The 15,280-nt window shown below is 42.0% G+C and overlaps 1 protein-coding gene across 1 annotated transcript in view; it reads left to right on the forward strand.

Annotated features, from left to right (window-relative positions):
- The window catches only part of DNAH3 (dynein axonemal heavy chain 3), a 101,747-nt gene that overhangs the window by 63,097 nt on the left and 23,370 nt on the right, over nucleotides 1-15,280 (forward strand). Inside the window, exons 34-47 of the mRNA XM_050968905.1 lie at nucleotides 905-1,039; nucleotides 2,082-2,193; nucleotides 2,864-3,105; nucleotides 3,509-3,609; nucleotides 3,704-3,809; nucleotides 5,731-5,860; nucleotides 6,358-6,594; nucleotides 7,344-7,447; nucleotides 8,983-9,277; nucleotides 10,217-10,396; nucleotides 11,695-11,818; nucleotides 11,938-12,094; nucleotides 13,889-14,032; nucleotides 14,613-15,279. Of these exons, the coding sequence (XP_050824862.1) occupies nucleotides 905-1,039; nucleotides 2,082-2,193; nucleotides 2,864-3,105; nucleotides 3,509-3,609; nucleotides 3,704-3,809; nucleotides 5,731-5,860; nucleotides 6,358-6,594; nucleotides 7,344-7,447; nucleotides 8,983-9,277; nucleotides 10,217-10,396; nucleotides 11,695-11,818; nucleotides 11,938-12,094; nucleotides 13,889-14,032; nucleotides 14,613-15,279 (2,734 nt within the window). The remainder of the gene's footprint in view (nucleotides 1-904; nucleotides 1,040-2,081; nucleotides 2,194-2,863; nucleotides 3,106-3,508; nucleotides 3,610-3,703; nucleotides 3,810-5,730; nucleotides 5,861-6,357; nucleotides 6,595-7,343; nucleotides 7,448-8,982; nucleotides 9,278-10,216; nucleotides 10,397-11,694; nucleotides 11,819-11,937; nucleotides 12,095-13,888; nucleotides 14,033-14,612; nucleotide 15,280) is intronic.

Raw genomic sequence — 15,280 nt, forward strand, 5'->3', positions numbered from 1 at the left:
GATGTGTCTACACTATGGAGACTATATAGGCATTTCTAAGTTTCTGTAGCTATGTCAGCATAACCCTGTAGTGTAGACGCAGTCTACACCAACGGAAGGGTTTTTTCCCCACTGTAGGAACACCGCCTTCCTTAGGTACAGTAGCTATGTCAATGGAAGCATTCTTCCATCAATATAGTTGCATCTATGCTCACGGTTAAGTCAGCATGGCTGTGGCACTCGGGGTTGTGGATTTTTCACACTGCTGACCAATGTAGCTACATTGACCTAACTTTTAAGTGTAGGCCAGCCTGTGAAGGAGGTGGGGGAAAGTTAAATTGCAAGCAATAGAAAATATTTTCTTTGAAAGTCAGAGTGAAAACCATGTTGTTATTGCTAATGTTACGCTTCCATAGAAGGAGGATAATCAATGTATCAAGCTTCAAAGCCATCTGCATTAATTATAAAAACCTAAGATCTGGACTTTTGAAAAAAGTCACTGCTGTGAAGTAAAAGAACACAGATCTCCCCATTAGTCATTTAATCTCTCCCCTCCCCCAGTACATTTAAAGGCAGATTTTCAGCAGTTTTACGTTTGTTTTGCAGGAGCAATTCATGCCTGTATCATTTGTGACATTCATTCATTTGTGAGTGCAAAACAGAGTGCCTTCAGCTCTATCTGATTGTGGGTTCAAACAAGTGAGTCAATTAAAGGCACAGCTACTGAGGTCTGCACCTGCAGTTAATTTTGCAGGTCCAAAAATGTGGGCGCAATTAGTGTCTGTAAATTAGGACTCAGTCCAGCTGAATACATTCCCTCTTAAAGTCCAGTTTCCTACCATTTTCTATGTATTAACACTCAGAAGTTCTGCCTTTGTTTTTGTTAGTCTGCTTTTAATAGTATCCTGTGTGTTTTCATTAACAGGGTATCATATCTGATCTGTTTCCTGGGGTGGTTCTTCCTAAACCAGCCTATGAGCTGTTTGTGCAGGCACTGACTGACAATATTACAAAAATGAATCTTCAACCAGTTCCTTGGTTTATTGGAAAAATTATTCAGGTATTTAAAGAAAATATTCATCACATCTGAAAAAAGATAATTTATGTATAAACCATTAAAGTACCTGGCTGAATCAGGGCCTAAATTAGTAGCTAGCAGAGCATTACAGAAAGCTTACCTATACAAAGTGAAAACCACAAAATGTACAGACATTGATATGCCAGAAAAAAACTCCACCCTCTATAACAGTAAGTACGAGTTGGTCAGTAGATATTGCCCCCTTCCATGTGGCAAGGGTACTCATATTTGCACCCATAACTCAGGTCATATGACTGGAGCCTGCAAATGAAGTTCAGTCTTACTAGAGGAACCAATGTGTCTTAGCATTGAGAGCACTGGACTAAGACTCATAAGACCTATGTTCCTGGCTCTGTTACTGGTCTGCTGGATGACCTTGAGCAAGTCAGTTCATTGCTCTATACCTCAGTTTCCCCATCTGTAAAATGGCAATCATGATACTGACTGTCTTTGTGAAGTGTTTTGAGATCTCGGTACTGTTATTACCACCACTCATGTGTTGTGCTTTTATTACTCCCACTGCTTTAACTTTCACCCTTTTATTAGTTGCTTTTGCTGATTTGAAATCAAGTTAGTTAAACAGGTACAAACAGTTGGGTGGACACTTTTTTGTTCTGGTTTAAACCAGACTTATTTTGGTGTAGCTTGGGTCAGATAGCAATTGGATTAAGCTAAAGTCAAAAAAGGCCCTCTTAAACTAAAATAAGAATGTCTACCGGGGTTTGCACTAGTTTAAATCAGTTTAAAAACAAACTTAAGTTAAACCAGTGCAAATTTCTAATGAAAACAAGGCCTGGGTTGGAGTAATTTACACTCTTAGGAGGCAGGAAGTGTAATTATGCTGTCTTAGACTCCCCTCTGAGTTTGGCCTTAGGCTTCTTAAGGACAGGAATGTCAGTGTTTGTGTCTAGATTGGCTGATCTGCTCTTTCACACAATGTAGGAGTGCAAAAGAGACTAGTTTCACACACATTACATTCAGTTCTTTAATATATTTAAGTATAAAACTCATGTCACTAATACAGATTTATGAAATGATGCTGGTGCGCCATGGATACATGATTGTTGGAGATGCTTTGGCTGGAAAGACCTGTGCATACAAAGTGCTAGCCGCAGCCCTTGGTGATTTGTACACAGGTAAAACTAAAAAGCCTACTGAAGACTTCTCATAAAAAATTAATTCTATGACCAATGAATTTGCTGTACAAATATAAGTTCAGGTTGCTAATTCTGCTGTTAACGGGTTGCAGAATAGAAGAGAATTTGGATATGCAGGAATAAGATTGGAAAAACTCAGTCAGAAATATTGTTCTTTTAAACTGATCACACAAATATGCAAAAAAGTCAGTTACACATTTTGTTAAGCAGTATATTTGTGCACAGTAGTCATGCAAAACTAGCAGCAATAGTCGCATCAAACAAATCTCTTAATATATGGTACTTCTCTGGAAAATGACTGCAAAAATGGCACCTCTTTGCTCAACAGATCTATTTCCTGGGAGAGATTTTGTGAAGCTGTCTCATTAATGCATCATCAGTTTCCATTGTGCTTCTGTCCTGTTCCTCATTTTTTACCTTTTGCTTTTGCACACAACACGGGCCTTGTGCAGCAATAAACTCTATGTGTAAGTAAAGGAGGTCATTACTTGCTGCTGGGTAGCTTCCACATGTAAGGTCTATTGAGTGGCTACACTGGGATTCTATCAGGAATGTTCCACTTCTAAACTTCATTAATTAAAAATATTTGTAAAGAACTTTTGCCTTCTAGCTAGCTAATCAATATAATCTATTTTTAATTCCTACCTAGCAAATTCCATGGATGAGTTTGCTGTTGAGTACAGAATTATTAATCCCAAAGCTATTACAATGGGACAGCTGTATGGGTGTTTTGACCCCGTGAGCCATGAGTGGACAGATGGAGTCCTTGCAAACACCTTCAGACAACAGGCATCTTCAACCACAGCAGACAGGAAGTGGATTATATTTGATGGACCAGTGGATGCAGTTTGGATAGAGAACATGAACACTGTGCTAGATGATAATAAGAAGGTAGCCATCATTTTTGCCTGTTACTTTAGCATGTGAACGCACATAATTAATTGCAGTTGTTTGGTTATTGCAGCTAGTGATCTAACTCTTTTAAGTAAATTGAAATACATGAATTATAATGATCTTTAACTGCTAAAAGAAAAAGGATTCCTTTTTATTGTGGAATATATAAAGAGCTGGCTAATGCTTCATTTTCTCTTTTTCTCCCAAGTCTGCAAGACTTGGCAATAACAAATAGAGAGCTCTCTAAGACAGAATTCTAGAAATATCACATACTATGGGAACATGAATGAATGAATACTAAATGGGATGGCTGTTCAGTGGTTTTATGACAAGCATTGCTATAAGTGAATGTTCAGCTATGATATGATTAAACCATGTTTACGCTATGTTTGCTTTCCAGCTGTGTTTAATGAGTGGGGAAATAATTCAGATGAGTTCCAAAATGAGTTTAATCTTCGAGCCAGCTGACTTGGAGGAGGCATCTCCAGCAACTGTTAGCAGGTAACAGTAACCCACCTAAAGTCTGAACTACCTCACACAATGTACCTGATGCATTTCAGATACCTTACTGCACCATGACTACTTATTTTTTCAGGTGTGGTATGATCTATATGGATCCTAATCAGTTAGGTTGGAAGCCTCTGAAGGATTCCTACGTGGACACGCTGCCCTCAAATCTGCAACAGGAGCACAAAGAACTGGTGCGAGCCTTTTTTTATGTGTCACCCTTATAACTTTTACTTTAAAGGTAATCTGCCCACTGTGTCCTAGTATGTCCTATGGGCTTCCAGGTAGGCACATTGAGTAATGTTTTCAAAGCACCTCAGTGAATCAGGACACAAAGGGTATGTCTACATTGCAATCACATTGCAGCACATGTAGACATAACCACACTAGCTTTACTCTAGCTAGCTTGAATAACTATACCAGTGAAACTGTGCTAGCATGGGAGGCAGCACAGGCTAGCTTGCCAAGCATGCCTAAGATCCCTGATGAGCTTGTACCTTCTGTGTTGCCACTTGTACTGCCATGGTTTCGCTGCAACAGAACAAAGCTAGTTCGTGTACGTCTACATGTGCTGCAGTCACACCTCTGATCTCAATGAAGACATACTGTGAATCTCAAGGGGCTCCACAGGCAGTCTGCCTCACTTTCCCCACTTTCCCATCTTTCTATCCAAAAGCCTACAGGCAAAGGTTTCTCTTCCTCCTTCCTGCCTGTCATCTTTTTTGCTTTGGCAGGCCACTCCCAGGCCCTGCCTGGTCAGAGTCTCAGTCCTAACTTCCAGGACTCTCTGCTAGAACCTGCTCACTCTCCTAGCAGTCTCTAATCCCTGGGCTCCCTTCCACTTTTGAAAGTTATATCCAATATTACATGGGGTTTAGTGATGTGTGAGACTTCACTAACAGAGTCCTAGTGCTTGATAGGTGGAGATTATGTGAGCCAGGTCCAGGAGAAGGGGGGTGAGAAATGTGCATTAAAAATGCACTGTCACCTGTTTGGGGCAGTCAGATCCTAGCATGGGAAATGCATATATTAATAACATTCTTATCATTCAGGGTCTGCTTTTGCAAACCCTTACTCACTAGAGTAGTTCTTACTGAGTAGAACAACTCAGATGGATCAGTGGTGCTCATGTTTGTGTAGTGCACTTACAAATGAGACTGTGGGTTTGCAGGAATAGGTTCTGAAGGTTATCTAAGCATTAAACACTGAGTTCAGTGGGAGGAGGATCAGGCATTAAAAGGCCAAACAAACTTTTTTGTGTTGGGCCTGGAGCTAGATGAAGCCATAGTTTTCTGTGATCTGCCAGTCCCCTTCTTCACTGTTCAATGGAAGAGCAGACAGGAGTTGGGACCACATTCAGAAAAGTGCTTAGGAATGAGGGAATGCTGCCTGCTGTTGGTTAAGAAGCAATCTCTATCCCTTTATAAACTATCTGCAATACCCTTGGAAAAGGCCAAGACAGAGGCATAGGAGAGGTTGGACCATGACTTCCTGCACCCTGCATAAATCAGCAGAGCTGGCTTGCCGTAGAGGGAAAGCAATGACGCTTCACTTACAGCAGTGGTCACACTCTCCCTGCATACTGGGGAGCTCTAGAAGGCATTTCACAATGGGATGAGGTGACTATGCACTACCCCCAGTGCCTTTAATGGTCTGATGGAACCCTGGTCTGTGTTCCTTCTGCTGTATGCTTACTAGACCTTGGATTTACTCTCTCAGATTATCCTGTAAACCTCAGTGAAATATGGTCTTCCCATATTTAGTCCATGTGCCTGGGTGGAGTAACAGCTCCCAGAGGTGGAAAGGTCCTTCTGCTGTCTGGATTAATAAGAGGAGAACACACTTCCTATTCCAAACCATTTATTTGCTTCTGACAAAAGCAGCTTCTTTCCACTGGCAGGCAGGTTCCATGGCTCTGTGGCAACTCCCATAGTGCCTTGTCAAGGCCACTCCCCAATCTCCCCCTCCACCAACCCAGGCAGAATTATTGGTGCCTTAAGGATCCAATTTTATTGAACAGCTAAGTCAAATAAACCTTTGATACAGGACTAGGTAAGTAAGGAAAATAATGCCACTCCTACACTGTTTTAAAACTGTTTCCTGTTCTGCCTGCAGATTGATGACATGTTTATGTGGCTAGTCCAGCCTTGCTTGGAATTTGTTCGCCTTCACTGCAAAATCATAGTACAGACATCCGCTGTCCATCTATCCTACAGTATGATGAAACTCTATACCTGTCTGCTCGGTCAGTATCTTTTAATGCTTCAGCCTCTTATTTTTTCCTGATATGTCATAACAATAGAAAAACCAGGCCACTAGAGACAAGTTAATGCTAGATGACTTCATTTTTAATGAAGCAAGTGCTATGGAGGTGTGGATCATATGCCGTAGGTCTTTTCACTGACCTAGTAATAACAACAGTCCTTTGTGCCTTGTGTAGCACCTCTCAGCTCAGGATCTCAAAGTACTTTACAGGTCTGAGTAAGGCCCTGTGGGCATGGCCTTAGATGTTTAGCATGCTGTTTGCTAGCATCCTAATGAAATATTTAGAACTCCTTTAAATATTTCCCACTCATTCATTTTTAATTTAAAACAATATATTGCACTATCAAAACAGGGCCAGAGTCTCACCTGGTGAAAATTGATTTAGCGCCATTAAAGGCAATGAGGATCTGGCTTAGAATGATTTTTTTACAAAAGCAGATTTTGATCATTTAACCAAGATTTGAATGCATTTTTTAGATGAAATAAGGAAATCGGGCGAAGAAGAAGGTGAAACCATGTCTAGTCAGCAGATCATCTTATGGCTACAGGGACTTTTCCTTTTCGCACTGGTTTGGACAATCGGTGGGACCATCAATGCAGACAGCAGAAAGAAATTTGATCTGTTTTTCCGCAACTTGCTAATGGGAATGGATGATGAGAACCCACGCCCCAAAAGCGTGAAGCTCACCAAAAACAATATCTTTCCAGAAAAAGGTGTTTCTACATAACTGTATTTGTATTGCGTAGTCTTGCTTTACAAACCCTGCCAAATCCTGTCTAGCACTGCCGGACAGACTGGGGTGTCTGGCACTTTTCCTTTGCTGCAGAAATCCTGCAGCCAGGCCTGAAAGATACACAGTGGGGAGCTCTTTTTTGTTGCTCTAAACAAGAGGAGCATGTGCCCCAGATTGACCTAAACGGTGAAATCTGTTGCAGCTAACAACTTCCTGACAGTGAGGTTCAATGGGAGAGGAGGATATTCAGTATTATTTAGGAGGCATTCATTGCCGCACAGGCCATGTGAAGAACTGACAAATCAATTTGATCATTTCTGCCCTTGTACTAGAAAGAACTAGGGAGAAATACTTTAGAGGCTAAAGTGACATGACATTATTTTGACTGTCTATTCAGTCAATTTTCCTATATTCTGTAAATGCAGCAAAGAATCCTGTGGCACCTTATAGACTAACAGACGTTTTGGAGCATGAGCTTTCGTGGGTGAATACCCACTTTGTTGGATGCATGGAATAACGGACGTTGTGGAGCATGAGCTTTTGTGGGTGAATACACACTTGGTCGGATGCATGACACATGCATCCGACGAAGTGGGTATTCACCCACGAAAGCTCATGCTCCAAAATGTCTGTTAGTCTATAAGGTGCCACAGGATTCTTTGCTGCTTTTACAGATCCAGACTAACACGGCTACCCCGTGATACCTATATTCTGTGTTTTGTTTAACAGGGAGTGTGTATGACTTCTATTTTCACAAGCAAGCCAGTGGGCAATGGAACATATGGACTGATTACATCACTAGGGAGGAGCAAAATATCCCTGCTGGTGCAAAGGTTAACATTTTTTTTTCATTATGGAAAAGAACTCAGTGATGAAAACAATGTTGTGAAATGACAGAGTTACAAGTCAGTTACATTTAGTAGCTCAGATTAATTTATATATGACTTCTTTCTGCTTACTATGAATGTCTTAAGCTGTATGGGCTCTCCCTTGCTTAAACCTTGGTTCTGATATCAGACCTATATTTAAATCTCAGTTCAAAAGGTAAATATGCAGCATAAGGGTGATCTTGTGGTGAAAGATCTGGGCTCAATTCCTGGCTTTGTTACAGAATCCTTGTATGACCTTGGGCAAGTCACTTAACCAAGAAGCAGCCTCTGATTTTTGGTGCCTGTTTTTGGGTGTTCAGGCTGAGACCTTGTGTAATATAACATTGATTAATCAGCACTTCTACATGAATTGACTCACAGCTTCCTTAGGATGGGGAGGCCAACTTAGGGTGTCCAACAACCCAGAACAGAGGCATCCACATTTTGATGGCAAGCTTTGAACATAATCTCTGTGTGCCTTGGTTTGCCCATCTGCAAAGTGGGGCTAATTATCCTTCCCAATTGTAACAGGGCTGACTGCCTCCCATGTCCCCCCTCATGGCCTAAGGTCATTCCACAGGCAGTCTGCCTCACTTTCCCCTCTTTCCATCCAAAAGCCCACACAAGACAAAGGTTTCTCTTCCTCCTCCCAGGCCTTCCTGCCTGGCATCTTTTCTGCTTTGGCAGGCCACTCCCAGGCCTTGCCTGGTCAGAGTCTCAGTCCTAACTTCCAGGACTCTCTGCTAGAACCTGCTCACTCTCCTAGCAGTCTCTAATCCTGGATATTCATTCCCTCTTTCACTGCAGCCTCCTGCTGCTCTTTATAGAGTGGCTCATTGTATAATCAGGGTTGGCTAGCCCTAGCCCTTAAGGGCTGAGCCACCCTGTTAACACCTGCCTTACAGCTGTGATGTGGGGTTAAATTCATTAATGGTTGTAGAAATCTTTAAGAAGTTCAAAATGTTGTTAACCATTGCCTCATTACCGCTATTCCTCATTGACGTGCTAGATATTAGTATAGCTAGCATCTACACGACATATGTGGAAAGAAGAAGAATGAATCTTTATTTCATCATTTAATAATAACTTTTAAGTACACAGCACATAGCTACCCCACTGATGTGGGGGGAGAAGAGACTCCCTGTGACATTTTACCCCTTCCCTTTGCACAGTGAAGGGCAGAATTGAGCCCCAGATTAGGAATTATCCAGTGCTCCCATTTTTGCTTTGAATTGTCACAATGCCTTGGAGCCCTAGTCATGCATGACTTAGGCTCCATTGTGCTAGGTGCTGTACAAACACAGAACAAAAGCAGCTCCTTACCATTTACAGTATCTGCAAGAAACTTGTCATAACCTTTATTTACATATAGAAGTAATTTTTAAAAACTCCTTTTTTGGGCAATAAACTCACTTCAGTAAATTGATTTGAAATCTCAGTATTGGTTACAATGTTAGATATTTGTTTTCCACATCGTATTTTAATTTTCCATATAATAGGTGTCCGAGCTTATAATTCCAACAATGGAAACAGCCAGGCAATCCTTTTTTCTAAAAACATATGTGGAACATAACATCCCCTTGCTGTTTGTGGGCCCCACTGGTACAGGAAAATCCGCGATTACCAACAGCTTTCTGCTGCAACTTCCAAAACTTAAATACGTCCCTAACTGCATCAATTTCTCTGCAAGAACTTCAGCTAACCAAACCCAGGATATTATTATGTCAAAGCTGGACAGAAGAAGAAAGGGACTATTTGGACCTCCTGTGGGGAAAAAAGCTGTAATATTTGTAGGTAAGACAACTTGTGTGTTCTTATTTCTTCATGTAAAATCAGGCTTAGGAGAACTAAGTGCTTCATTGGTCTGGTAATTATACACTACCCACAACTTTTTTTTTTTTTAAAGGCATCTGTGAAAGGATTAGGATTGTCCTCTGCTGGAAAATTTACATACATTGAAGCACAGGTGTGAGAGCTAGTGGTGTGTGGGGGGGGTGCTACAGCACCCCCATGTTTTGCATGAGGTCCCGGCCGCTGGCCCAGCACCCAGGGTCCCGCTGCTGCTGGCCCCACGCCCAGGAATCCGCTCCTGGTCCTGCACTCAGGGTTCCAGATGCAGGACCTGTGTCCAGGGCTCTGCTCTTGGCCCCACACCCAGGGTCCTGGCTGCAGGACCCACGCCTGGGGTTCTGCTGCAGGCCCTGTATGCAGGGATCTGGCTGCTGGCCCCGCACCCGGGACTCTGCTTCCTTCCACAGCTGTGGTTCCAGCCTCAGCCCCCTTACCCCTGTCCCCGTCTCCCCGACCTCTCGGAGCCATAGTCTGGTCCTGGCCCCAGCTCAGGGGAGAGGGTGCAAGGTAAAAAGTTGGAGACCTTTGGCTTTCAGCACCCTCCGTTGTAAAAAGTGGTCCAATGACACTGCACTGAAGTGGTGCTTGTCTTTAAGATGGTTTGCTCCCTTACTTTAAATCTGTTCAGTTTGGTACCTTATGTTGCAATTTGTGATCTTAAGTAAACACAAAACAAACAAAAAAACCAGCTCATCAGCCAAACAAAATCAAACCAATATATTTAACTTAAAAAAAATTACCCCTGCGTGGTATACTTACATTAGATTCAGTTGTTGCATCAAAGAGAAATAATAATAATGAAAGGTAACCTTTTCCTTGTTAAGAGAGATAATAGGTATCTGTGCTTTGATTTATTTCTTAAGACATGAACGTTCTTTTTAGATGACCTAAACATGCCTGCAAAGGAGGTGTACGGAGCCCAGCCACCTATTGAGCTTCTTAGACAGTGGATTGATCATGGTTACTGGTATGACAAGAAGGATACATCCAGGCTTGATATCATAGATGTCTTACTTGTTTCAGCAATGGGCCCTCCTGGTGGAGGAAGAAATGATATTACAGGTAGGAAATAAATATAATATAATATAATTAATATAATATAATATAATATAGAAATACATCACTACGACAACCCATTGTCTAGTTGGCTAGGTTATAGAGGGAATCCTGGCTTACCTAATGTTATTAAAATAGAAAACTATGAGCTTGTCTACATGAATAATTAGTTTGCGGCAAGCTGGGGTATGAGTCTAACCAGCACTAGCATGCTGCAGGATCACTGTCCATGCGGACCGTGATGATACGCCTTAACAGTTTCTCAATGTGCTTTGATCCAGTCCTCTTTGAAACTGGACTAGATCAAAGTGCATTAATGAACTGTCCACATGGACAGTTAATCTGTAGCTAAATCTTTGTGTAAGCAAGTGCTGTGTTTGTATGCAGCTTGTAAGCCAGCGGGCAGATTCACCAGCTGGACCATTCCAAATAAAGCCCACATACACACATTTATTATTACATCTGAATATAAAGGAGCTGGAAAAATGAGCCCGGGATAGGGATGATTGGTGGTGTTTGACTTCTGCCTCACCTGATGGTATAGGAAGAATGATGATGATGGTGGTGGTGACGATTGATGATGACTCAAGTTTAATCTGCGTCTGTTTCCTCCGGGTGGGTTTAATAATCAACAGAAGATACAAAGCCTGAAAATAATACCAAATACTTAGGAACAGGTTGTTTTTATCACGTTAGATAACAAATGCTGACTAACACAGTAAAATCCGAGTATAGACAAGGCAGTTTGTAGCTTTTGCACATTTTACCAGGTCAAGGTGAAAACTAGGGTGAATCTAAGGTTTATCTTAACTTGCTAATTTGTGTGAAAACTACAGATTGTCTTGCCTTCACCAGAATTTTAGTTCATCTCAGGGTATGTCCACATTTCGAGTTGGGGGTATGATTCCCAGCTCGGGTAGACATACTTGCGCTAGCTCCTCACTGAGCTAATGCACTAGAAGTAGACTGTAGCCATGGCAGTGTAAACAGTGAGAGGACTAACAGCCTTGAGTGTGTGCCCATTAGAGATGTTGGGTTTGTGCCGAGGGAAGCTAGCCCTTCCCGCCACTCCTGCTGCTACTACTATACTTCTATCTCATATCAGTCTCACCTAGTGATAGTGTCATTTTATTAAGGTGTAGAAATGTTCCTGAAACAAAACCCTGGAACCAGATCCAGATCCAAATTTTGCAGCTTGATTTTATTGCTAATAAGATGGTCACTGCTAGACAAATGGTAGATGTATGGTGGAAAGAAAATTGTGCAGTACTGGACATGACTGTGTCGTTCACTGTGTATTACAGGGCGTTTCACACGACACTTGAATATTACTTCCATCAATGCTTTTGATGATGACATTTTAACCAAGATTTTCTCTTCGATTGTTGACTGGCATTTCAGCAAAGGATTTGAAGCTGTATTTACAAGGTAATGGTGTTATGATTCCCGAGACTATTTTACAGAGAACATATTGTCTTAGATCTTTTATTTGCATGCCTCACAATTAAATTCACCTTTCTCTTCTTTTTATTTATTTATTTTTTAAGGCTTGGCAAGATGATAATCCAAGCTACAATGGCCATTTATAAAATGGCTGTCGAGAATTTTCTTCCAACTCCTTCAAAATCCCATTACGTCTTTAATCTGCGTGATTTCTCCCGTGTTGTTAGAGGAGTGCTGTTGTGTCCACACACCCATTTACAAGTAGGCTGCTGTTTAACTGTTCATAAAATGATAGTTAAACAAATAAAGTATTAAAGCTAAATTCTCTTCACTAACATGCACTGTAATTTTAATAGGTTTGCATGCATATAACTGAGAGCAGGATTGGGCCTGAATATTTTGCTGTGCACTTTCCTCCTTCCTCTTGATGAAGAAAAACATATTCAGATATTGTTATTATTTATTTGCTTGTATTACAGTAACTGTTAGATCAGGGCCCTGATGTGTTAGGACCTGTAATATCCATAGTAGGAGACAGTCACTGCCCCTGAACTTGTTACCTAAATAGACAAGACAAAGGAAGAAGAGAGAAAAGAAGGATTATTATCCCCATTTAACAGATGAGGGAACTGATGCACAAAGAGGTTGAATGGCTTGGCCCCCAAAAATGTATCTTGCTATTAGCTGATGATGGAAGTTTCTATGTAATATAAAAAAGCCAAACAAAGCTATTAAGCACGTTAGGGAATATTCTCATCCCTTTACACTTGGTAAAAGGGCTGGAGTGACATAAAGTGGTGTAGTGAAGCGAGACTCACCACCAGCAGCGCCTCCTGCTGGTCGTCCTGGGAATTAGCTCTTCTACGGCCCAGAGCACCCTCGGCAGGCTGGGGTCTCACCTGCCACTGGCCCCATGTCCCTTCCAGGCCCCAGGGCCTCTTTCCTTGGGATTCTGCCCTCTATAGTACCCCTGCTCTGGGTCTCCCCTCCCAGCGGAACCCCCTATCCCCACCTTGCCTCAGTGGCTACTGCCAGTCACCACCTAGCTCCCGCTCAATGGGCAGACCACTCATCACTGACGGGGGTGGGTTTGGACCTGCTGCCTTTCCCTAACCCCAGGCTACACCTCTGTAGACCTTGCACAGGATCTGCAGCCTGGGGAGTTGCCAGGCTGGAACTCCCCAGCTCCTTTGCCCTATTCCCCAGCACTACTCTACTCAGATCCCCTTCTCTCCCAGGCAGCCAGGTCCTTCTCTCTCTACAGCTGGAGAGAGACTGCCTTAGCTCCTGGCTCACAGCCCTTTTATAGGGCCAGCTGTGGCCTGATTGGGGTGTGGCCCCAGCTGTGGCTGCTTCTCCAATCATCCTTGTCTTTTCTCTAAGAATGTGGTCGCTGCCCTGTTACAAGTGGCCATAAAAACTCTTGATGTATCCAGGGGAGAATTCCTCTAGTGCAGGAACTGAGGCAGACAGCTGCAGCTGTCCTGTGAGGATCTCTGTGCCAGCTTTAATATAGCAGGCATGCAGGGGGTAGGCCTATTGAGGCAGGAGGGGTGTGTCAGTGGGGACCTTTATTAATGTTACTACAGGGGTGGGAGACATGTGTGTTAATCCTTATTCCTTGAGATGAGAATGTACTCAGGACTAAACTGCTTTCAGAGGGGCATGGATTTCACCCCCATTGTTTATTGCTCTATGGAAGGATTGCTCCTAAACACCCATGTCATGAGTCACATGTCCTTTGTTCATTGCCACTGGTATTATTCTAAAATATGAAAAATCATCATAAAGTGCCCCAAAGATAAACACCCTTGATGTAACAATAGTTAAGTGCTTTGTGAGCAGAGGCCAAGACTGTATTGGCAGGAAAGATATGACACAATCATTATGTATTGAGGAAGCCAGTTGATCCATTTGCTTGCACTCTCACAATTGAAATCCTCCCATTGACTTTAGTGAGAGTTGGATCAGGCCTCAAATGGAGATCTGATTACTTTGTTATGAAACGTCCTGCCCTTTAAATGTTTAGCTATTCATTTATATCTGCTTTTACAGGATGGGGATAAGCTGATCAGACTTTGGATCCATGAAGTTTATCGAGTTTTCTACGACCGCTTAATTGACAATGATGACAGGGAGATGTTCTTTAAGATGGTAAAAGAAACAACATCAAACAAATTCAAGCAGAGCGTTGATAAGGTACACTGGATTATACACTGAAAACAGTTTGGACAGGTAGATGGGAATGACAAATTTACAAAACTAATTCAACATTTCAGATATACTGTAGCAGTATTAGAAAACAATTTGAACCTTCTCCATTGGTGCACCCTCAATATGCAAGTTAGGGATCTCATCCTGCAAATTACTTTTTGCAGGTGGACTCCTGACTTCAGTGGGGCTCTCTCCAGGAGCAGGAGATCACCTGGAATGAGTAGCTGGCAGGATTGGGGCTGAGGTAGTTAGTCATGCTGTTATTTGATTTGTGCCTATTTGGAAGGGTCCATACGTGCTGTGGGTATTTTATTAGGCTTTTTGGAAACTTAGACATATACTGGACATTGAAAGCAGAATGCTCATATTTTGAGGAATGAATATCTGAAAAACAACATTTCAGCATACATTGTTTTGGTTTTTTTGGTCTAAAATAATATACTGGAACAGCTGGAAGATAGCATTTCCACAGCAGTAGGACCTACTACTATGTGGATATGTATGAGTATTTCTTTAGAGAAAAAATTGAGTTTGAATTATCAGTTGAATCTTGTCTTTTTCATAGGTACTGAGTCATCTGTCACCTACTGGCAAGATCACCGATAATAATATCCGCAGCCTCTTCTTTGGAGACTACTTTAAACCAGACAGTGATGTAAAAGCTTATGATGAAATCACAGACTTAAAGCAACTGACAACTGTGATGGAATATTACCTTGACGAGTACAACAATATCAGCAAGGCACCAATGTCGTTGGTCATGTTTAAGTTTGCCATCGAGCATATCTCAAGGATATGCAGAGTACTGAAACAGGACAATGGTCATTTGCTTTTGGTGGGAATTGGTGGGAGTGGGCGACAAAGTGCTACCAAGCTGGCCACCTTCATGAATGCTTTTGAGCTTTTTCAGATTGAAATCACGAAGTCCTATGGCAACAACGAATGGAAGGAGGATGTGAAACGAATCATGCTGCAGACTGGCGTCAGTAACAAAAATGTGTCTTTTTTGTTCTGTGACAATCAAATAAAAGACGAGTCATTTGTGGAGGATGTTAACATGCTTTTAAATACAGGTGATGTGCCTAATATCTTTGCAGCGGATGAGAAGGCTGACGTTGTTGAGAAAATGCAGGCTGCAGCAAGGACGGAAGGCAGGAAAATCGAGGCTACTCCACTTGCTATGTACAATTTCTTTATTGAAAGAGTGAAGAAAAATTTACATATTGTCTTAGG

This window comes from Gopherus flavomarginatus, chromosome 9, assembly GCF_025201925.1.
Source record: "Gopherus flavomarginatus isolate rGopFla2 chromosome 9, rGopFla2.mat.asm, whole genome shotgun sequence".
NCBI lineage: Eukaryota > Metazoa > Chordata > Testudines > Testudinidae > Gopherus > Gopherus flavomarginatus.